The sequence below is a fragment of the Habropoda laboriosa genome, unplaced genomic scaffold, assembly GCF_001263275.1.
Source record: "Habropoda laboriosa isolate 0110345459 unplaced genomic scaffold, ASM126327v1 scaffold87, whole genome shotgun sequence".
NCBI lineage: Eukaryota > Metazoa > Arthropoda > Insecta > Hymenoptera > Apidae > Habropoda > Habropoda laboriosa.
The window spans coordinates 1,298,261-1,322,855 of record NW_017100209.1 but is presented as its reverse complement, the minus strand read 5'-3'; the positions used below and the strand labels follow the sequence as shown (position 1 = coordinate 1,322,855).

Here is a 24,595-nt window from a genome sequence, read left to right as displayed (position 1 = left end):
GATCCCCTCTGTGCAAGGTGTTCAATCGATAACTCGACGCCGCTTTTCGACTCTCTCGGTCGCTTCGATTCACGTTTCGAGACTTTCTTTCCCGCCAAAATGTATGCTTCGACAGGAAAACTTTTCTCGTTACACGTCGCGAATCCCGGCACTAAGTACGTGACAAACAATAAATAGAAGTACGTATTATATGGCTAACTTAATTCGTTGTGTAAAATGTATCTTTGGGTTTCAGTACGGCCCGGTCGATCAACGGGGGAGCGTCGTTGTCCAAATAACGCGATTACTTAAATGCTTCGTGACGCTCTCCTTCTTTCCTCGACAGGCACACTATCGTTAATCCTCTTCCATCGTTTTCATTCATCCTTGTATATTGGCAAGGCTTTTAATCGTGTCCTTCGAAGTGTACGACGCCGACCCTTAAGCTTACTTCACACGTGTCATTCACACGTACACGTGGCTATACGTATGTACATAATACAAAGAGATACACGCAAGATATAACACGTTCCGATAGAAAGGAGAAAAAAAAAAAAAAAAAGAAAACGAGGAAAGTAGGCACGTAACCGACGGAGAAAAAACGTACGGCGATGCTACGATCGTCATCGTTGGCTGTAAAAGCAAAAGTGGCGCTGCGCTTTCGTAATCGATATATCGTGTTCCTCCCGACTCGAACAGCGGCATGAAAACTTGATGAGATCTTGACGATTGATCACATTGTTCAATTATTGACACTTAGACTTAATTTATAAATTAATTCTGTTGCCATGGGGCGTTGGATTAAAAATATCATCAAAAGATGCTTCCTTCGCAGGAGGAGAAAGATAAAACGAATACCATCGAATTGTACAATTAGCTCGATTAAAGATAATTACAAATAACAGCTGTTTAAATTTCTTCCCCTTAGATTCAACGAATTTTTCGTCAAAATGATATTTTTATCTTGCACTGTATTCCATCATAGAATAACCTTTGCTAATGTCTCAATAATTTCAACAACAAGATACATAGTGAAGTTAGCAGATGAAATACTACTACATCATCAAATGAACCTTCACATGTAGAATGTTAGAATGTTACTACAATAATTTTTCACCTACAATCAACTCATGACAAGCTACTATAGTAATCATTTCTATACAATGAACATTCATTGATGAACTTGTACAGTAATTCTTCGACAAACTTGACTATCGACACGAAGATCCAATCAAGATCAAACCTAGCAATTCTAAACCACAACTCGTTCCCTTTCAAGTACTTACAGACATATTACCTTTCATCATAAAAACGTCATCCCAACTTGGTTAACCTCGACACACACAAAGAGGGGAGGAACTTAAGGCACGATCGTGAAATGTCCAAGAACAACAGCGTGAATCTATTTCACTCATGGTTGCGTTTCACTCCTAGAAGCTTGGCAGCGTCGTCAGCGGATGCCTGTAGTACTCGGTCAATGAAGCTCTTGTCCCTTATGCCCAAGAGGTTAGAAATCAGGTCGTTATCCGTGCTCTCGCTCACGTCTGGATTCACGTTCTGCGGAATACTCGCGAGCTTCCCCGTGAGCGTGGTTAACTTCTCGTAAGGATTGAATCTCATGAGTACACTCGGCGCTGCGTCACCAGTCGCGACTGGAGCGACGGTCGGTAAAGAGATTCTGTCTTGCATACGGGGATTACCGCTGTTCGCCGCCACCAGGACTGGCGGTTGTTGTTGGCTTCGCGGCGTGATCGTAGGCGGTTGGGTAGGTGAATTTTCCTCGTCGCCACTGGTGCCAACGTACATCGTAGAGTCAATGGATTCATGCTTCTTTCTATGCCGCAGCATGCTGTGCTTCAGTGTGAACCTCCGGCAGCAGATGTCACATGAAAACGGCCGTTCGCCTGTGTGTGTTCTCATGTGACGACGTAGATCCTCCGCGGACCAGAACCGTCTCATGCAGAATGCACAGACCACCTGGAAATGTCGGCTGTTTTAGTTGCTGCTCGGACTCGCTTCGTTAATCACTCATCTGTTACAGAACAACACCGTTCGTGATAGACTTTTGGTAACGCGAACAGCGTGAATGAAACTACAGATATATTTCTCGCGACATATCTCCTTACATTTATTCTACCAACTGTGTTCTAAAACTCATTTACAGATTCTGCAAATGTCCCTATACGAAAAAGAATAATAACGTAACACCTCTTACCTTTCTGTTACTATAGTCCGGAAAACGACCTCTCTTTTCCTCTCCGTCGCTAGCATGCTGTTGTGGCGGTGGTTGTTGCTGATCCTCCACGGTGTCGATGTCCATGTCCAACGCTCCTTTGGTCACCAACATTTCATAGGACCTTTTATGATTCACCCTGATGTGCTCCAAGCAATCCTGTCTCTCCGCGAACCCACAGTCGCACAAATGACACTTGAACGGCACGTCGCTGGGTCCAGGTGATGATCTCGGCGAGGGTCTCCTCGACCTTGGTGTGTCATTTGTCGACGGTGAGGTGTTCGAGTTGGATTTCGGAATTCCCGCCACCGAGGAGGTTTCCATGCTTTCAGACACACTAGACGACTGACTGTCGTAATCACTTTGTTCGTTATTCTGCTTCGAGCACTCCTGAGGGCTGTTCTGAGGCTCGCTGGACGGAGTGTCCGATCTAGACTTCATCTTACGATGTTTAACGGAACGATGCTTTTTCAGGTTACCCAGAGTGGAGAAGGTTGAACTAGGGCATTGGTTGCACTTGTACGGTCTCTCGGGAACGTTCCTCATGGAGAAGGAGTTATTGTTGTTGATCACTGCTTGAGAATCCGGAGAGGAAGAGTTCCTCACGCGACGCATCTTATTTGGATTCGCCTTGTGCTTCCTCAGCAAGTGACGGTCGCAGTTTGACTTTGTGGTGAACAGCAAGGAGCAATGGATACACTGGTAGGGTTTCTGTCCTGTGTGCGTGAGGATGTGTCTTCTGAGAGAGGAGGTCCAAGGAAATGGCCGTTGACAGTAGGGACAGATCACACGGTTAGGCGCCATCGAATAAGCAGACTTCTTTTTCTTCTTCTTCTTCTTTTTCTTCTTCTTCTTCGACGAGGTGTTCACCGAGTTTATAGAATTCACAGAGTCGCTCTTCTCGTCGCTGCCGGAATTATTGCAGTCACTATGAGAGGCGACTAAACCTTCTTCATCACTCAGATACTGAGGCTGAAATTGCTGATACTGCTGAGAAGCATTGTCCAGTAATTCTGACACACTTGCCAAGTCTGTTGCTCCATCCTCCATCTTCTCATCCTTCACATCATCAGGTTCAGACTTGAACACTCTGCTAGGAGTCTTGTCTATTGACTTCTCTGATTCATCGGCCTTCTCTGTGTCAGATGACTTTGCCTCTTCAGCTGGATCATCCTCCTCTTTCGCAGACTCAGCATTGGCCTCCTCAGAAGCTTCTTTAGCGGACTCTTTCGCTTCTTCTTTCACAGTACTCTCTTTGCTAGATTCTGTACCCTCCAATTGCCCTCTCAACAGACTTTTCTCCTTCTGCTCCTGAGATTCCTGATTCTCTTTCTCCTGTGGATCCTCGTCGATCACCAACTCCTCTTCAGAATCATTATCTTCCACTTTGTTGGCTTTCAACTGTTGAGCCAAGATGGCGTACTTCACTTGGTCAGATATAGGGTGTTTAGTGAACTCGGAGTTCACCGACTGTTCAACCTTTGGCAGAATGTTAGTGTACGACTGAGAGACTTGAGAAGCAGGCTGTCCAAGGTTCTGCAGCAACGTAGGATGACTGGAAGGTGGTCTTCCTCTCGTCGAATGCCCTCCTCTAGGCCTCTGACTCCAATACTGAGGATGTTGCTGCTTAATATGTCTCTCCATGTTGCTCCTTAGGGTGAATCTCGCCGAACAATGCTCACAGGTGAACGGTCTCTCCGTTCTGTATCTCCTTTGCTTCTGCTTAGGCATCAGTACTCCATTCTTGATCACCATCTTCACAGAGTTCGAGGACGGCAAGGTATCCTGTTTGTCACGGCTAGACAAACCTTTACTAGCCATTTTCGACGAGATCAGCTTGGCGTAATCGTTCTGCTCGTTCCCAGACTGAGAATTCAAGTCTCTACCCTGGGAGAAGGTGAATCCAGTTCCACCAATGGTTGGTTCTACCAAAGTCCCTCCGCTGGTCAACTGCAGACCTCTAACCAGCTCTTTCTGCAATCTTTCCTTCATGGAGAAGTCCTGACCGAATACATGAGGATTGAACATGTAAGGTGGTAAGATCCCAGCTCCAACGCTGCCTGGAAACGTGCCAAAGTTCCTGTAGATAGCATTAGCGTACAGAGCTTCCAGTGAGGTAGCTTGCGAGCTACCCTGGCCAGCCTTCAACAGAGCCTCGGTCAACAACAACTGGCTGGTAGTGTTGTACAAATCCTTCTGACTCTTTCCAAACTGTTCATGCGATGCGGAGAACTCATTGTCCTCCTTTTCCTTAGACTTCTTGCTGAGATCCAACACGTCCATAGAGAGATCCAATGGCCCGTCCTCGGTAATGTTCTCAGACACGGCCAGCCCCTTCTTCAAGTTCATCGGACTAGCTTGTATTCTTTGGTGCGAATCTGATTTGGTATCACTGACTAGAGACACGCTGCCCTCTGACGACCTCGACTCCAGGTCCTCGTCCAGCTTCGAATAGTCCGACTTGGTATCCTTACCCTCCTCTCCACCGCGTTGCATAAGCTCCATAGGCTGGCCAGGTCTCGAGAACGAGTCGCTCTTCTCGAAATGGCTCACATTGTGCATCGACATCGCCGAATTGTGTAGCTTCGCCTCCTCGATTATCCTGATCTCGCCTCTAACCTCCATAGGCACAGACGGATAGTGCATCTGCGCCTGATGCTGAAGATCGTCACGCTCCGACGGATAAACCAGGCTCTTCCTCACGTCGTCCTTCACCACTCTAGGAGAACTCCTTTCCACGTTCTCGTTTGTGGAGTCCTCGTTAGGATGGTAGATCAGTACACTCTTGATATCTTCCCTCGTCAATTTCCCATGTCTGTTTCTCACGTGACGTTCACAGTTTGCTTTAGTGGTGAAGGCGTAATTGCACAGGGAGCACTCGTAAGGTCTGTCTCCGTTGTGTGATCTGAGATGCCTGACCAAAGTGGCTTTATCGGTGCTGGTGTAAGGACACATGTTGCAAGGATAAGGCATTCCAGGCCCTACGCCCATGTGCGCCCTGTTGTGGCCCTTCAAGGCTCTCAGATTGGGGAATATCGCGGAGCACAGTCTGCATGGGAACTCCCCTTTCAGCTTCATCTTCCTGAACTCAGCAGCGAACGCGTCTTGAGCTTCCTCTTCGTGGTACTCGGAGGAGAACGTTCCTGAAGAACCGGATGAACTAACGCTGGGATTGAACTTGATGTTGTTTTCAGGTGTACTAGCATCAGACCGAGGGAAGTTCTGCAATATCGGACCAGAAGTGACGGATATGATGCTCTGAATGTCAGCCAGATCCTTGCCTTCTTTCGCCTCCGTGAGAGCAGCTTTGTTCTGAAGATCCAGGCCAGCGAAGAAATCGTCTCTTCTAGATTGACTGTCGTCGCTGGTCCTGGTCTGCAAGCTCGTCGTTCCACAGTCGGTCTCGTGAGCGTCCAACGCTGATCTACACGGGAATGCTCTCAAACACTTGGAACACTGGAACTTGGCTACCTCGCCGGAGGCTGGTCTGTGCAACGATTGCTCGCAAACAGCTCTGGCTATCGCCGGGAACTTGTCCGAGGAGAAATCCACGAAGGTCAAGTCGTTGAAGCCTACCACCGAGTTTCTCAGGTTCCTAGCAGTGTTTCCTATCGAATGTTCCGCGAAATGTATCATGAATCTATGCAGGTTCAACACTCTGTGATTCTTGAACGACAAATTGCAGGCATCGCACTTGGCCGGGAATTCCGGATGGCTACGTTCGAGATGAGCCTCGAGAAGTGCACTGGTAGCGAAATCCTGTCTCCCGCAGACCGGACAATTGTACACGTTCTGACTGTCGTCCGGCCGGGACTTGATCTCCGTTCTCGAGTTGTTCAACAGTATCTTATGCCTCTTCTGACCCTCGTTATCGCTCAGATAATCTGTACACTTTCTCTTTCCAGATAACGTCGGTGATTTCTCCTCGCGTCTCTCGATGAAGTCCGGCGAGTTCCTCTTGGTGATGTCGTTGTTGTTGTACTCCTCGATGTGCCGCCTCTTCGACGGTTTCTCCGAGTCGCTGCTGCCCTCGGAGTCGGTGCAGCTGTGAGGAGAGACACCTCTGTGAGCGGTTCTCAGATGCCTGTTCATGTTCCCGTTGGTGGTGAACGTCATCTCGCAGTATTTGCACTTGAACGGACGTTCCCCGGAGTGCACCAACGCGTGCCTGTCCAGAGAACTCGAGGAGCTGAGCACCTTGTTGCACACGCCGCAGCAGTAGTCATCCTCGCCGCTGCAGTCGGTGCTGCGGGGCGAGTTATGGCCACGCAGGTGGTTCGTCAACTCGCGGGACGTGGGTAAAACGGTGGGGCAGGCAGGGCAGGGGTGAGCGCTTTCCGGTAACTCGACCTGGAGGAAGAAGAAGAGGTGTTAAAGTTAATTGCAGCCTTATCGCCTATTACCGTGCAATTTGTTCTATATTTGACGTATGTAAAAGTGTCCTGGTATTTAGCGTAATGTGGCATTAAGTAGTTTGATGGGCTGCTATTTTATTTTAGTTACTCTTTTTCTCTTTGTTTCAGATTTATTATACACCTTGCGTATGGGTAGCTTATATTTGGTATAACGATTGGTAAAGAAGAAAATGGAGAGGAGATGGGAATTATTATTTCTTTGGTGAGAAAGTTTAATAGAATTGTAAACTTACACTCGATGGTGACGATGCAGCATCGGCTTGCGCTTCGTTCTCGTGTCCCTGATCAGGGCCACTCTTAACAGTAACTGAAACAGAAAAGGGGAATATTTTGTTAGATAAACTTCATTTTGGAGGCACAGAAAAATGTAGTTTTCCTCTTTGACACAAAATAAGGAACAGAGAATTAATAATAATTCTACTTCTTTTTCATTCTTCTTTGTACTTTCCTGAAAAATACTCCTTTATTATGGAAGCATCGAGTGTATAGGTGTAAAAGGTCGTTAAAATAGCAGCAAGTAAGCAACCAGTCGATCTCACTGCTACCAATAATGGCTTATTGTTTGTAAATTTTTTTAATTGTACCGACGCCACAGCGACACGATCGAGTCACCGAGAAATCCGTGCGTCTTCCGGAAGCTGATAGACGACCGCAAAGGAACGCCTCGAAGCTGGGACAATGACACTTTATCAACCAACGATAGGAACCGCAGTCGTTCTTATTTACGAGAATTTTCGATCCAGCTGGAGGTTACTACCACTGGAGCAAGCTTCCGAGAACGATATCGCGTCGAAAATAACATGATTTACGATAATTCTCGGATAGTATTGTTCTTTTATATCAAAAGCAAATGATTCTTAACGCGGTAGAAAAATTTATCTATCCTTTGAAAACGTTTTAATCCTACGACACAGACAATTTTACTTCACCTCTAATTTTCACGAAATAAAAATGTAAAATAATTCTAGATTATTCGTTCTGAAATGAGAAAGTTAAGAGAGAATACGTCTGTTTCGGAAGAGTTAAAAGAACGAAGGAAGATAAAATAGATGAAGAATGGAAAGGAATTAAAAAAACGATCGATTTTACAGGTTTAGAACGAAGATAATGGAAGAGGACGAATGTCGCAGGTGTTCCGATCGATCGATCGAGATTGCGATCACGGGGGAAAAAATCGACACCTTCGTGACACTGTGATACACGGATGAAACGTGATGAAACATCGCAACGTTCGAGGAAAGAAGAAAAAAAAAATCGCCACAGTGCAAACGTACGTGATCTTGCTTGTCCGGCTTTATCTCCGCGCCGAGCGTTCTTTTCATCCTACAAGAAGCTAGATTAAGCGGTATTGACAGTGTCGCGGTTGCGTCGATCCGCATTATCGAGGCGCAGCAGGAAGCAGACAAAACATCTTGGCCCGTTATCGACGATCCGCTGGTCAGTCGACCTTAAGATCATTGTCGGGAGCTCTCACGCGAACGAACATTTTTTTAACCACGCCGTTTCCTCGTGTCGCTCCTTAATTACGACCTCTGGTTGATTTTTGTAAGGAGGAAGAACAATGGGAGTTAAAACAGAGAGAGATAAATAGTGGAAAGGGAGAAAGAAAATTTGGGAAGAGGTAAAAATTGGAGAGAGATGAAAGAGACTACGACCTCTGGTTGATTTTTGTAAGGAGGAAGAACAATGGGAGTTAAAACAGAGAGAGATAAAGAGTGGAAAGGGAGAAAGAAAATTTGGGAAGAGGTAAAAATTGGAGAGAGATGAAAGAGACAACGTAGAAATTAGGGACAAGAGGGAAGAAATATTGGAGAACGAAGGTGACCAAAATGGAGTGTGAAAAGTGGGAAAGAAAATTTGAGAAGAGATGAAAATTGAAGAGAAATTTTAAAAATTGGAGAGAGATGAAAGGGATAACGTAGAAATTAGGGAAAAGAGGGAAGAAATATTGGAGAACGAAGGTGACCAAAATGGAGTGTGAAAAGTGGGAAAGAAAATTTGAGAAGAGATGAAAATTGAAGAGAAATTTAAAAAATGAGAAATTAGGGAAAAGAAAGGAGCAAAATTGGAGAACAAAGGGAACTCGAAAAGACAGAAAAGAGTGAAAGATGAGAGATACAAATTGGGAAGAAGTGAGGAAGAAAATTTGAGAAAAGATAAAAATTCAATTGAACAGAAATCAGGAGAGACAGAATTTCATATCAGTTCCAAGAATTCAGTGGAAAAAAAGAGTCGCAGCTTCAAAAATTCACTGGTAAAAATACCAAGTTCAATCTTAACTTCAATTTTTTCCTGAATGAAACGAACGTAGATAAGATAAAAATCATCGGGAAAACACGACATCGAAAACGTACCGTGTAATAACAATTTTTAACGATAAAATCCCATTAAGCCTGATCTCGTCGTTCTCGTCACGAAAATTGTGAAAAAGGGAGGAAGAAAAACAGTGGAAAGTGGGAAAGAAAATTCCCAAAATCTCCGGCAAATTTCGCAAGTAAAATAAACGCAAAGATTGACAAAAAGAAAGACGAGAAATTGGAAAAAAGAAGATTCAAAAGAGAAGAAAAACAGCGAAAAGAAAATTCCCAAAATCACAGACAAATTAAGCACATAAAAATCCAAAGATTGACAAAAAGATAAATGAGAAATTGGGGGAAAAAGAAGAGAGAGAAAAACGGTGAAAAGTGGGAAAGAAAATTCCCAAAATCTTACACAAATTAAGTGCTGACAAAAAGAAAGAGAAAATTCAAAATAGAAAATAGAGAAAAACGGTGAAAAGTGGGAAAGAAAATTCCCAGAATCTCACACGCCCGATAAAATGAAGAAAAACCATCTTACACGTGTAAAGCAAACCCAAAAGAGCAAAAAGAGAAGGAAGGAGGCAAATTGCGTGCATAAAGGCAGGTCGTCGAAGTTGAAAGCGTAGAGAGTGTGGTAGAGATGAGAGGAGAACAGGTGCGAGGCCGATTAAAAGCCGGTCTCACGCGTGGCTCGCCGCTGACAAACGCCAGCCAGGTGACTTGATTCATGCGCGTAAATCACGCGGACGAAACGGGTTTTCGGCCGTTTAACTCCGACTTAACTTGCGGTCTGCGTCCACGTTTAGCGTGGCCGGTTCGCGCTTAAGCGCGCGAATAAATTCGACACGAATGATTTACGAACGCGACCGCACCGACCGACCTCCTCCTCCTCCTCCTCCTCGACTCGTTTTTCGCTTCGTGACACTAACGAGTCACGTGGCTCCTAACCGGGGTACCTTTGCTTCGTGAAATTCAGCGGGCAAGTGGCGGAGAGGGTTTTGTGTACGAAAGGTTGACGGCCCGCGATTATACGTGTATATAGTGGCGGTGGTAGGATCATTTGAGAAATGAAACGCTGAGTTTGAAGTTTTTACCTGGAGATTGAAGTTTTGATAGGAATTACAGGTTGATGAGCTGTTCTGTGTGTCAGGTGTTTGAGTTTGAAAGTAGAGATATGAATGTACGTTTGAATTTTTAAAATTCAATTTTCAATTTGTATTTATGGCTGAATTTTTTAATTTACCTTTGCGACTGAACTTTAAATTGCAATATTTAAATTTTAATTTATGGGTGCATGTTGAGTTTGTATTTCTCAAATTTAAACTCACGAGTGAATTTTCTAATTTCAATTTATGGCTGGATGTTGAGTTTGAATTTTTCAAATTTCAATTCACGAGTGAATTTTCTAATTTCAATTTATGGCTGGATGTTGAGTTTGAATTTCTCAAATTTAAACTCACGAGTGAATTTTCTAATTTCAATTTATGGCTGGATGTTGAGTTTGAATTTTTCAAATTTCAATTCACGAGTGAATTTTCTAATTTCAATTTATGGCTGGATGTTGAGTTTGAATTTTTCAAATTTAAAGTCACGAGTGAATTTTTATATTTAAATTTATGGCAGAATTTTGGGATTGTGAATGTTTAAATGTAAATTCACGACTGAACTTTGAAATTTAAATTTATGGTTAAATTTTGAGCTCGTGTTTTTCAATTTTAATTCGCGATTGAGATTTGAATATGGATTTTTTAAATTTCATTCGTGGTTCGATTGTGAATACGAATTTTTTAAATTTAAATTCATGGTCGAATTGTGAATTTGCATTTTTTTAATATGAATTTGTAATTGACTTTATATTTTGACACAGTCCCAAGTTTGTATTTAAAAGGAATTTCAAGTTCGAGTGAGATTATCCGGTGACGTTAGGTGCACAGCTCTTCAACGAGTAATATACCGAGAAATTCGCTAAAGTTCCCCGGCTGATAGTTTCGTAACGTACGGTAAATAAACATTTATCTAGTTACCAGATAAAAAGCTACTTATCTGCACTCGAGCGTGACTAACCGCTTATCTGGAATTCGAGAAATTTTGTTTTTAAAAGATTATCTGAGATGGTACGATCGACTTGATCATGAGGATGCATCCAATTGATCGAAGCGCAAATATAAAGCATTCGGTATTTGAATATGACGGATCCTTAAATTGAAAATTTCAAACTAAGTCGATTTATATTCTAAACGCAAAATTTCGATATTATCTCAAAATTGAAGTAATCAAATTTGCATAAAAATTAGAATTTAAAGTTTGGAATTGATCGAATATTGAACATTCACGAAGTTTGAGATTTCTGAGATAAAAAATGATTGTAGAACTCTGAATTAGTTGGCATTGAGTTGAAGTTTAAGAAATGACAAATATTTGAATATTATTTCAACATTAAAGTAATCAAATCCTCACATGAACCTAAATTTAAAGCTTAGAATTGAGTGAAAACGAAAAGATCACGAAGTTTCACTTTTCTTGGATAACAAAATTCGCCTGAAATTTTGTATTACTTAACGTCGAGTTGGATTTTAAAGATATTAATGATATTTTAATTTTGCGACTAAAATGGCCGATTGTCGAAGCGATATCGGCCATGAAATCGAGGATACTCGGAGCAAGCGACTACGGTGAAATTCGGAACAGATCCCTCTGTCGTGACAAGTGGAAATCCTGCTGCTTTCCATTTCTAACGATCACCGATCGCTGGAGACCAATGGTTACGGGGCTCTGTGAACCACGAAAACCGATTTCTATTTTTTCTCCAGCCCAGCGTCGTTCGACTTCCATTGTAACACACTGAACTTTCGACTGTGACAAACCGATTAATGTTAAAGAAGATTTGCAATTGAAGAAAATATGTTTAATCGAAAGGGAAGAAGATTCGGTTCACTTGGTGAATAATCACGAACGCTGGTCAATTTTTGAAGAGGGAGGAAACAACTTGAGAGGAGCAAGGGAAAAGAAAATTTGAAGAAAAGTGAGAAAGAAGAATTGAAGAAAAGTGGGAGAGAAAATTTGAAGAAAAGCGGGAGAGAAAAACTGAAGAAAAGTGGAAGGGGGGAAAGGAAAATTTGAAGAAAAATGAGAGCAAGGGAAAAGAAAATTTGAAGAAAAGTGAGAAAGAAGAATTGAAGAAAAGTGGGAGAGAAAATTTGAAGAAAAGCGGGAGAGAAAAACTGAAGAAAAGTGGAAGGGGGGAAAGGAAAATTTGAAGAAAAATGAGAGCAAGTGAAAAGAAAATTTGAAGAAAATTGAAAGAGAAAATTTGAAGAAAAGTGAGAAAGAAGAATTGAAGAAAAGTGGGAGAGAAAATTTGAAGAAAAGCGGGAGAAAGATCGATACGATTTCCTCTTCTACGCTTGTGCTTCGATCGAATGACAATATTTTTTCGATTACACTCCCATTGTTGATTCAGCAGAGTTCAGAGAAGCGTACAGCACGGTTAGAAACGATGACAACGCTTCTACGATTATCACGAACCAGACTTCTGCAAAGTTCTCTCTACACACATCCAAGATTCCATTATTTTCCATGATTCTTCGAAAACATAGACACTCATTCTTACAACTTCAATCTTTTATTCTACCACTCTATGTATCTTATTTACCATTAAATAAGTTAAAAAAAAAAAAGAAAAACTGAAGTTTTTTTTTCTTAAGATGAAATCCTTTCCTTCCTTTTCAAGCTTGAAATTCGAGGTTCGAAAAAATTGTTTCTCTTTAAGAACACGCGAATGATCACGCATTTTCCGCTAAGAGGAATCGTGCGTGGGCTGAAAAATGCTGACTGATGTTGTTCAACCGATTTCTGAACGTAACGAATACTTGAGCACGTTTCATTAACAATTTTCACCGATGATCGACAATCGGTCACGAAAACTGCCTTCGATAACGCGATCCGAGGATAAACCGGAAGTAACGGGCAATTGTACACAAATCGTGTGAAATTCAATCGATGCGACTTTTGGTAATTTGTCGAATCGAAAGGAAATATCATTCTGTCTTCTGTGGAAGTTTACTGTAACAGTTAATAAAAATCGCTTCACTACGAGAAACCATCCTTTAATTCATCAAGAAAATAAATTTCACAAATAGGTATAACTCATTTTCTGCCCAGAATTTGCAATGAAACCTACAAAAATCTGAAGGAAGGAAAATTTCTAATAAAAAACACTGCACATAAAACATTCTACGAAAACCACCCTTTAATCCATTAAGAAAATAAATTCCACAAGTGAGACTCATTCTGCCAAAACTTTCTAAAAAGAACCCAAAGTAAAATCAATATTGAAAATTTCCAACAGAACACACTCCACGCTAAAGATTCTCTTGTAAACCAGTCACAAGTAAAACTCTCTCTAGCAAAAATTTCCAAAGAAAATGCGAAAGAAAGAAAAATCGGAAAACTTGCAAAAAAATGTAAAAGAAAAATCATACTAACTATTTCCAACAAACGCACTCCACACAATAGATCCCCCAACATTCACCCACAAATAAAACTCGCTCTACCAAAAATTTCCAAAAAAATGCAAAGTAAAGAAAAATCGGAAAACTTGCAAAAAAATATAAAAGAAAAATCATACTAACTGTGTCTAACAGAACACACTCCACGCTAAAGATTCTCTTGTAAATCAGCCACAAGTAAAACTCACTCTACCAAAAATTTCCAAAAAGAATGCAAAGTAAAGAAAAATCAAAAAATTTCCCAAAAAGCTACAAAAGCAAGAAAAACCGAAAAATTTACCAAGAAAATCTGAAAGAAAAATCGTACTAATTACATCCAGCAAGAACCACACTGCGCACGAAAGATCCCCGGATAACCCACCCTTCGACCATAAATTCCCGAAATAAACCAGCCCTGACGTAGAAAATTTCGTCCAATCACGTCGCATCATCGGACGGGAAATCTCCGGTAAGGAGCGTGACTCTCGCGCAGAAAGGGCTCGGAGAGAAGAAACGACGAAGGGCCAAATGCCACGCCCTGTATCTGCATTGCACCCCTGGGAGAGAGTCGGTGTGTCGCAGAGAGCCGCTCGGAAAAGGGAGCAGTGTCAGTCCATCGAGGGCGTACATGCGCACTTCCGCCAACCGGCGCCTCCTACGAATCATAGGATGCTGCGCTGAACCAGTGGTGGGGGAGATGCCAGCCATTGGCCGCCTCTCATCTGTCCGAGCTTTTATCTCGTTTCCCCCTCCTTCGCCGCGCTCGCTACCCCCACTCCTCTGTCGCGCTCGATCCTCGCCTCCTACTCCGCCTCTCCTCTTCTCGCGCTCGACTCCGTGTAGTTAGCTTTACAAGTGTGAGTGGTTTTTGTGGTACTTCTTTATTTTTCAATGCTTTTTAACGTGTAGGGTTTTTGTTTTACTTGGGGCGAGTTTTGGTTTTGGCGGGAATTTTTGAGTTTGAACGAGAGGGGAATATTGATCGTGTGATTTGGTATGTTCCGTGAGATACAGATACCGTGTTCCTGAGGATTATTTGTGTAAAAGAATAAAGATGGAGATTTTGCAGGTTTCTTCAGTTTTTCAATAAACGCCAGAGTTTCCTTTCTTCTTATTAGTTTTTCTATGGTTACTTGTTAATGCAAAGTGAATGCTTCTTGGTACCAAAATTAGAGTGTTATTCGGGTAGTTTTAAAATTTAGTCGAAATTAGGGAGTTTGACCAAACCAAACTAAACGACGTTTTATATTACTCCCAGAATCTCCATTTTGGAGAACACTAACCCTTTACACTCGAGAATTTTTTAACAGGAGTGAGCAGCTCCAGCACACTTTTCTAATGAAACTTTGCAAACCCAAAAGTGTCATTTTGAAAAAAAAAATTATTTTCATTTCTCTCATAAATACAATTAAAATTTGTACACAGTTATGGTGCATATTACGAGCGCGATTAAACATGAACTCCAAAGGGTTAAAAAAAATGTCTATCTCAGAATCGCAGAAAGAACGCGAAAACTTTCGATCGAACCACAGTTTCATCCACAATTTCCACCTCTTCCCAAGCACGCAGTGCTCTCATCTCTTCCCCTCGATCCTCTCTCCTCTCGTCTCGTTTCTTCGACCGCGTCGTCGCGTCGCCGTGGTCGTCGTCGTCGTCGTCCAGGTCCCTCTTTCTCTATCTCTCCTCTTTCCTTCTCTCCCCACCTCACAGCCCCGCTCTCTCCACGCTCGGATACACCCACGCAGCACGCAGGAGAAGCAAAGATGGCGGTCGGTTAGTGTGTTTCGAGAGTCGTAGCCCTGACAACCTTGGACTTACCCAGCCGTAACACCCTGCCACCCTCTGTACACTCACGGTGTGTCCTGGGTGACACACGCTCTCCTTCCTTTCCCTCTTTTTTTTTTAGTCTCTTTCCGGTGTGCACTGAGAGAGAGAGAGAGGGGAATATGTCGCTTGAATTTATTTCGTATTTCATAGATTTTGTAATTTTGGGCAGTTCTCAGGGAGAGACTGTTCTTAATTTGGACATCAGGGTAACTTTTTGGGGTCCAAGTGGGATTTGTAAGATTTGGAGATGATTCGAATTTATTTAGTATCCCAGATTTTGTAATTTTGGGCAGTTCTCAGGGAGAGACTGTTCTTAATTTGGACATCAGGGCAACTTTTTGGGGTCCAAGTGGGATTTGTAAGATTTGGAGATGATTCGAATTTATTTAGTATCTCAGATTTTGTAATTTTGGGCAGTTCTCAGGGAGAGACTGTTCTTAACCCCTTAACCTATGATTTCTTTTCTGGCTATGCATCTAAGCGTCAGCCATTTAATGTTTTAATACTGTATCAAGTAATAAATGCTAATCTGTTGCAGGTTAATTGTATTTAGGAATCCTTCATTTTACAAATTATAACGAAAGTTAGGATTACAATGAATTTTTTTTACTAATATATCCATTTTTGTCACACCTTGACCAGCATCTCTGCCACGAGTCTGACGCGTTATTGTAGGTTAAAGGGTTAATTTGAATATCAGGGCAAATTTTCGGGGTCCAAGTGGGATTTGTAAGATTTAGATGATTCGAATTTATTTAGTATCTTAGATTTTGTAATTTCGGGCAGTTCTCAGGGAGAGATTGTTCTTAATTTGAATATCAGGGCAAATTTTCGGGGTCCAAGTGGGAATTGTAAGATTTCAAGATGATTCGAATTTGTCTGTAATTTTGTGGAGTTTACAAAGAAATTATTTTCATCTTGAATATTAAGTTCGAGATGGATATTTCTATTGTTCAAGTGTTTTTTTACTATGGTGATATTGAATTTTAGAGGGAATTTTCCCAAGTGGGAACTACAAGATCCGAATTTATTTCGCATTTTAGATTTTGTAATTTCGTGAAGTTTCCAAAGAGAGATTATTACAAATATTGAATATCAGATGTGACACGGATACTTTGTTATTCAACTGTGACATTGAATACCGGAGAAAATTTCTATCGTCTGAATAGGAATCGCAAGATCAGCTTTACCGAACAAGATTTCTATCTTTCGAATATATTCTATCCATCTTCATTGCGATATTGAATATTGGAGAAGATTGCTATCGCCTGTTTCAAGAAAAAGAAAAGTTTCAAGTTACATAATAATTCTCCGCGAAAGAAGAACGCTTCTTTATCGACCGAATGGAAGATTTATTTTCGCGACTCGCAAAGATCGATACCACTCTGCTACAACTTATCATAAGCTCCGACATCCGTTTCCACAATTAATCTTAATACATGTATCAAACACAGAGATTCGTATCTTGCTCCTCCAAAAATTATCATTACCTTTACAAAGAAGAATACAATTCGTCGAAATTACTATGCTAACATTACAAAATCGTACCTACAATTTCATTCAATCTATCATTTACCATTTTACAATTTTTCCAAATTACTTTGCCAATGTTCGAATAATTTCACCAAAAAATTCTGCTAAATTCACATTCTCTTCTGCCTCTCACGGTGTTACCTAAAATCACCTTACAAATAACTCCACAAAAATTCCATTAAATCTCTATTTTCCTCTCACTATTACACTCGAGAAGAAAAGTGCGATTTTTCCAAATTACTTCGCCAGCGTTCGAATTAATTTCGCTCCAATTCTACGGAATTTATATCGCTATATTTCCCAAGAGAAATAGAATTCTTCCAAATTACTATCCCAGTGTTTTATCTATCATTTATCACTGTACTCGACGATAAAAGTGCAATTCTTCCAAACCTACTTTACCAGTGTACGTATAACCTACAATTACCAATAATTCCATCGAATTTCCTATTCCACGCTGATTTAACATTCAGACGAATTTCCAGCGGCGAGAACAAAAGATGAATAACCACGCATGAATCCAAGTTTGATGTCTGTGTAATTATCATACGCGATTCTACGAGGCTCCTTCGAGACCAAGCTCCGTAGCACAACACCAACCGTCCAAGGATTTCGACACACGCGCGAGCGCCATTATCTCGCGCGGAGCATGATCGATAGGCTTTCTCCGAAAACGCTGATCTGTCGGTGTGTAAACAGACCGGGAATGACCTCTAGATCACGGGAGCAAACAAGGCTCGGATCCGTTTAGAATTCGAAGACGAAAAACTCGTCTCTACCTATATACCACCACGCGGATCGTTTGTTTGTATCCTACACAACACGTTTCTTACGTTTCCTTTTTCTTTCACCGACAGATTAACTTCCGAGAAACAGTACCTAATGCTTCTTAGCACATTTTTATTTCAGTATACTGTTACTTTATTTCACCGCTAAAGTCTCGCTGTTACTGTTTCGTTTGCAACGAATTAAGGCGGGAATTTTGAAAATTGTTTGTAAAGACTTTGTTTAATTTCGAGATTTTCGATTGGTCGACTTTTGTGGAGCACAGTTTACGATGGAGCGCGTGGAATAATTTGCGGCGCGAATTTTGGAAATAATTCAGAATTTTAATCCGCATTCTCAGATCGATCGATTTTCATAGATCGCTGTTGTCGAAGAACGTGTAGAATGCTTTCTTTCAATTGAAAATTTTCACACCGATCGATTTTCACAGAGCACGTGGAATAATTTAAAGCGGAAATTTTTAAAATAATTCATCAAGGCTTCTTTCAATTGTAAATTTCGCGTCGATCGAATTTTCATAGATCACAGCTCTCCGTGCAGATCATTGAATAATTTAAAACGCGAACTTTCGGAATAATTCACAAGCTGCTCTTACGCTGGAAATTTCAGATCGATTTTTCCTGGATCACGATTTCTCACAGATATTGCAAAATAATTTAAAGCAGGAATTTCGAAGATAATTTACCAAGACTTCTTCCAATTGCAAATTTCGTATAGATCACAGTTCGTGAGAAATCAAGTAAAATAATTTAAGGCGGGAATTTCGAAAACAATGTACCAAGGCTCCGTTTAATTACAAATTTCGTATAGATCACAGTTCGTGAAAAATCAAGTAAAATAATTTAAGGCGGGAAAATTTCACGTAAATCACAGTTCGTCCAAGTTTACGCTGAACAATTTAAGGCGGGAATTTGGAAAATAATTTCCTAAGACATCTTCTAATTGCAGATTTCGTATAGATCACAATTCGTCAGAAATCAGGTAAAATTTAAGGCGGGAATTTGAAAACTACTCAAACGAGGGGAACTTTCCCAGAAAATTTCGTATCGATCGATTTTCACGGATCGAAATGTTAACAGAGTAATAAAACGCGGCGATTTGCAATGGGAAGAAACGTTTCTCACGATGTTTTCAGGATTTTCTTGGGAACAAGGCGACGACGCGGCGCGTGTGCGGATCCATCGCGGAACGAACGCATGAAAAATGAAAGGCAGACGTTTCGTACGTTTCACGCATGGATCGAAGCGAGGAAAATTCTTTTCTCAGGCTACGCGAAACCAGAACGAATCGTTAATCGCGATATTCTAATTTCCCCCCCTCTCTCTTTCTCTTACCACTCTTCGAGAGCATTTTCACCGATCGGAAAATTCTTCCATACTTCTGTATTTGTTTTCGCGCTCTTCCCGTTTCGTAATCTCTTAAACGAGCCATTCCCAACGCGTTTGTTAACACGATAATTCTTACGCGGTCGTTGTCGACAAATCAGCTGGAAGATTTCGCGTTGGGTCGTGCTTTTCAAAGGAAAATTCAATATCTCGCGAGTGGAAAATTGCGAGGAAAGTTATCGATACAGGTTGAGAAAGATTATCTCTGATCTTGATACTGAATCAACAGTTTTAGATCTTCCTGGAATCGCGCGGTTCAGTATCGGATAGATTACTTTTTTCGTGGAAACAGCACGTGTTTTAATATGATTCATTATCAGCGACGGCGACTCGCTCGAGTTTCTTCGATCTCGGGTAATCTCTTTCGCGAATCTCACATGTCGATGGAATTTCGAAAAACTTTTACGATTTCGAGCTACGATCAAACGCGAAATATTCGTATTTCAATCGAAATAATTATTAACAATCCAAGCCTGGGATAAATATAGAAAACTGTGAAATTCTTTCCATCTAAAGAACTGTTATAAATTATTCTTCTCTAATCGAATTTCACGGAAAAATCCCCTCTAATTAATAATTACAGAAAAGTAAAAAGACTGATTACAGAAAAATAGAGAAACAAGTGATTGAAAAAAAATCGACGAAATAAGAGAACGAAAGAAATGAAATTGCGAAGAAAAATTGCCCCTTGAAATTATTTTTCGAATCAATGGGAATAAGAGCCGTGAATAAAATATTTTCAAACAACTTCTAGAAATCTCTAGAGGCACTTGCTCTAGAACGATCTTCTCACGAATTCAGGGAAATTGTCGGATGATCGATCCTCGAGTTGTTCGTGAACGAAAATTACACGGCTACGTGAACGGTTCGACCCATTGGGTGCTTTTTCTCGACCGTATCATATTGACCAACGTGTGTAAGCCAGCGCAAAGGATGTCACGTAAAGAATCCTCGTATACGTGGCCCAACCGAGTGTTTCCGCATATACCTAGAGACGCGGTTGTCATACCTACAACCCGCTGCGTGTATGGATCGTTACCAGCGGAACACAGCATAGAACGCAGGGGGAAAATGTACTCGAGCACCGGGGATCGAGCAACGTGACCAATGGACAACTCTCTTCTAGCTCGAATAACTCGAGATTTTCACGCGGGGAATTGCCATCTCCAGAAATCACGAGTTCTCTGATAAAAAACGACGCGAGAAATGTCACCTCGGGAATTTGATCCATGGATGTTAAGGGTAAGGGGAGATTTTTATGGAGAAATTGGTAATTTACTGACTTTTCGGAATAAAAATGAAATAAGGGACACTTCTTCCAAAAATTCAGATGTTTTGTAATTAAAAGGAAACGAGGAGTACTGTTTTCATGGGTAATGGGAGATTTGGTAATTTACAGAAATGGAGACTTTTCGGAATAAAAATGAAATAAGGGACACTTCTTCCAAAAATTCAGATGTTTTGTAATTAAAAGGAAACGAGGAGTACTGTTTTCATGGGTAATGGGAGATTTGGTAATTTACAGAAATGGAGACTTTTCGGAATAAAAATGGAATAAGAAATGTTGGCCCAAAAATTGAGACGTTTTATAATAAAGATGAAACGAGAAATACTACACTAAAAATTTGATCCATAGATATTAGGATAATAGAAGATTTGGTAATTTACAGAAATGGAGATTTTTAGGAGATGAGAAACACTTCCCCCAAAACCGAGATTTTCCAGAATAAAAATGTAATAAGAAACGTCCGCAAAAATGGAAAATTGATCCATAGACACTCTGATTTCAACGCAAAAACCGGTCATCTCCAGGAACACAAATTTCTCACAACAGAAGTAAACTAAACGCCTTCTCCCAAAGTTAGAAAATTAATTCTCTCTTGCCGTATGCAATAACAGTTCTGGTATTCAACTCTTACTGCCATTAAACAGTAAACAGCAATTTAAAAATGGCCAAAAACAGAGTTAACCAGCTTCCGGCATCCAAGTCTTCCGTAGAAAAGTAAAATTCGGTGATTTCGTTGCTGGTAAAGTGTGTAAAGCGGCAGACCGGGGGGCCACCATCTCGTGAAACGTTAATTGGAACGTTTGCTTTCGAGGGTGAGAAAAGGGAGCGGTTCGCTCTCCGTGCCACGCCCTAATTCCCCTTTCCCCGTGAAAATGTCCTTTTCCTCGCTTGTTACCCACCAACAGCGTCCTACCCTTGAACCTGTACCAATATCACATCGTACGATTCAATTGTTCAACAGTTATCTCGAAAAAAAGAAGATTCGTGTCTCAGGTGGACTTTCTTCATATCAGTGACGCTTGATCGAGATTAAACGAAATCTTCAGAGCTAAGAAAATGTGTCGTTACTCCGACCAATTACAGTCTTCGTGATTTTCAGCTATTTGCAAGTTCATTTAATTTGCGAATCAGTTAATTATCAGATATACCGATGCACGATGATCTTAATTTAGCGAAAAAATGTTTATCAATTTTCCAAGAATCCTTCACTTTCTTTTCTCACATCTCCGTTAACGAGAATTCTAACTAGAACATTCCACTTCCTGTCTCAGTATAAATCAACGAACTAATCGCTCACGAAATGCAGAAAATTCATGCAAAGCCAAAGAAAGAAACCCCCGAAAATCAGTCTGAAATTAAAAATGGCGAACAAATAAAAAAGAGAACTTCAACTAAAATCTTCCAATTCCAAGAAGGCAGCGATGTGGATCAAACGACAGAACCTAATCCAAATTTCACACTACGCTAACTTCAAAGTTTGTTCAGCTGTGAATCATCGCCAAGTTTCTCGAAAACACCCAAATTACGATCTCACTGCTTCCTAAACTGCACGCCGCATAGATTTCTCGCACTTCGTCTAAACTACACACCTCTAAATTTCCATCTAACATATCGCGCGTATCACTGAACCAACCGTAATCGAACATGCCAAATTATATTTAGACAAGCCTATACATCAATGGATTACATCTTTATTTCAGCAAAAGTCGCTATTATATCCCACTTGGACCAAAATCGGTCATTTTCACGAGTTCGCTATATGTACTTCCATTCTATGTCGTCGAATACCTCAATTCCCGGATAAGAAAAAAAAACGACAATTTTATTGCTCGGCGAGGTAGACTGGTTAGGCGAACCGATCCTCGAAGATCGTCAGTCCTTCCATGGGAACGGTTCGACAGATAATTTCTCAGATAAGAAAACGGTCTGAGGAGGTCCTTATCTAAGTGGACTTGGACTGGCTTCGTTCCTCTCTCTGCCATCGATAGATTAGAGAATTCAGACACGTCAGCGTCGCCGCGAGATTCGCCTCCGCGCCTCTGGTCTCCTCCTCTCTCCACGGACGAATCGCGCGGCGGAGATCGAGCGGCGCCGAAAAAAAATCGATACCGAGCTTCCTGGAAACTGGGCTGGCTTGCTCTCTGGCTGGCTGGGCTTGCTTACCTCGTTGGTCGTTCTGGCAAAGGTGCGATTGCGTCATCGGCGATCCGCGTAATCTCGTTATCTCGTAAGCTTTCGTTCCGCGGACGCGAATTTTAGAACTCTGCTTTCGTGGACGCCGCGGGAAACACGGGATTTCTGACCACGAATGATTTTCTTTTCTTTTTATCTCCAATTGGAACCGCCGATTCCCTCTGTGTATCTATGGTTTTTGATGGTAATAATTTTTTAAAATTAGATCTCTCAAGACTGATTTGAAATTCTCTCCGTGTAGGTATCTAAAATTTCTCTTTAAACTAGAATACTCGAGAGTGACTTGAAATTCTCTCTGTGTATCTAATTTTTTAATAACAACAACGAGAGTAATTTGAAAAAAATTAGAATACCGAAGGATTACTTCAGGTTTTCTCTGCCTCTCTGTATATTTTTCGATAATAGTAAGTTTCTTTTTAAATCAGAGCACTGAAGGATTATTCCAGACTCCCTCTGTGACGAAACAATAATTTCAGCAATAATAACAACGATTGTTTTCACGTTAACGGAGATTATTCTACACTCGTTGCGATCACTATTATTACCGAAAAGTATAAATACACCGAGAGAGCCTCGAATAATTCTCGAGTCGCACGGAGAAGATTTAGACGCAGAATTTCTGTGATTGGAGAGTTATTGCAGTGGTCTATGCGGATTGGAAGAGATCAGAATTAGCATACGTACGTGAGCAGAGATTCAGATAGAGGTAAGTGGAGCAAGCAACATTTTTGATGTTGAATGATACAACACACAACCAAGGGTCGCGTTTTCTCCAAGGGAGAGTCCTAGAACTCTTCAATTTACAGATTCCAGCTTAGAAATTTCCAAGTCATTAGTCTAATCCTTCTTTTGAAAATACTTGCATGGAATTCTTAACGATGCACCAATTAGTCAATCTAGTCCAATGTATTACAATACAACTTTACAACATTTCTCTGCCTGACACGTATCGACCAGACCGGATTAAGTCTGCGACGTTGTTAACTAGAATTACGATTATTAGAAGAAGAATTGCGAGAATCGATGAAAAATAGGAGAAGTACCATCTGAAATCTGAATTGGAACACTGCTCTCCTCCACCATCCGCATCAGCCATTTTCAACTCGCGACGAAACGCAGTCCCCGGTAACATTGACACGCGAATTTCAATGGAGAACGTGCGCCGCGTTCTTGAAACGAAAATCCCATTACACGCAGACTTAATGGAGACACCGATAGGCATCGATATTTTCTGTGTTAATCGAGAATAGAGCGAGCGAGAAAGAGAGAGAGAGAGATAGGCGCGAGACAACGGTCACGAACGATAATATCCCCCTCTCTATTGCTCCTCTTCTTTTGTTGTACACTCAGCTCGCTCATTAGCCATCGAATTTCGGTCGTTTCCCCGCATCCTGTTGCCTTTTCAGCCGAAATATTCCCAGGCCTCTGATAAATCGCCGCTAACGCCGCGTTAGCTCGAGCCAAAAAAACAATAGACGCCTCTAGCTGGAGCCGCCATCGAAGAAAATCCAAATTCTTCTACTACTATTGCTTCTTTCTTTTAACCTTTCTAACATAGAACACGTTCGATCTATATAATATTTCAGAATTCAGAGGAATCGTGTGTGGTAAGCGTCTTGCAATCTCTAGATGATAAAGATTGCCCTCTTTGCTAAGTGTACGAAAGGGAGATCCAAGGCGATTCGAGATAAACGAGGAAGTAAGAAAATCCCTTATCGTCGAGAGCATGATCGTGGGCAATGAGGAAGATGGGCTAAAGAGACGTACCTTTCGTCGAGTAATCCATGCTTCCCTCAGCGTCAGCGTCGCGGTCGACTCATGGAGTCCCAAGGTCGGTCCCGGCACTTAACATCCAAACAAACGTTGTACGTTGCACTTAACACGCGGCTGCTCCGCCATGGGGCCACACACGCGAATCCCGTGAAACTCCTTTTCCTTTTTTACAGTCACCAAAACAATACTTCCAAGCTGATCCACGTTTCAAATCTCGATCGAACGAGAAAAAGAAAGGAAAGGAAAAAAAAAAGGAGCGAAAAGTAAATTGTTCCTCCTCCGTTGTTATCGATCTCGTTCGAGACGAGGAAACGTCACGAAAAAGGTCCTCCACAGTCAGCCTCCGTGGCTTAGCTATCGTTCCTCCATCCGGCACCACACTCCACCAAGTCTCAC

General features: G+C 41.5%; 1 protein-coding gene across 1 annotated transcript; it reads right to left on the bottom strand.

Annotated features, from left to right (window-relative positions):
• Positions 1–1,386: 1,386 nt before the first annotated feature.
• Positions 1,387–24,296, bottom strand: LOC108570696 (ras-responsive element-binding protein 1). Its single transcript, XM_017932592.1, has 4 exons — positions 24,194–24,296; positions 6,861–6,934; positions 2,195–6,562; positions 1,387–1,956 (listed from the first exon to the last, which is right to left on the bottom strand). The coding sequence occupies exons 1-4, from the start codon at positions 24,210–24,212 to the stop codon at positions 1,387–1,389; spliced, it is 5,031 nt and encodes a 1,676-aa protein (XP_017788081.1). The 5' UTR covers positions 24,213–24,296.
• Positions 24,297–24,595: the final 299 nt, after the last annotated feature.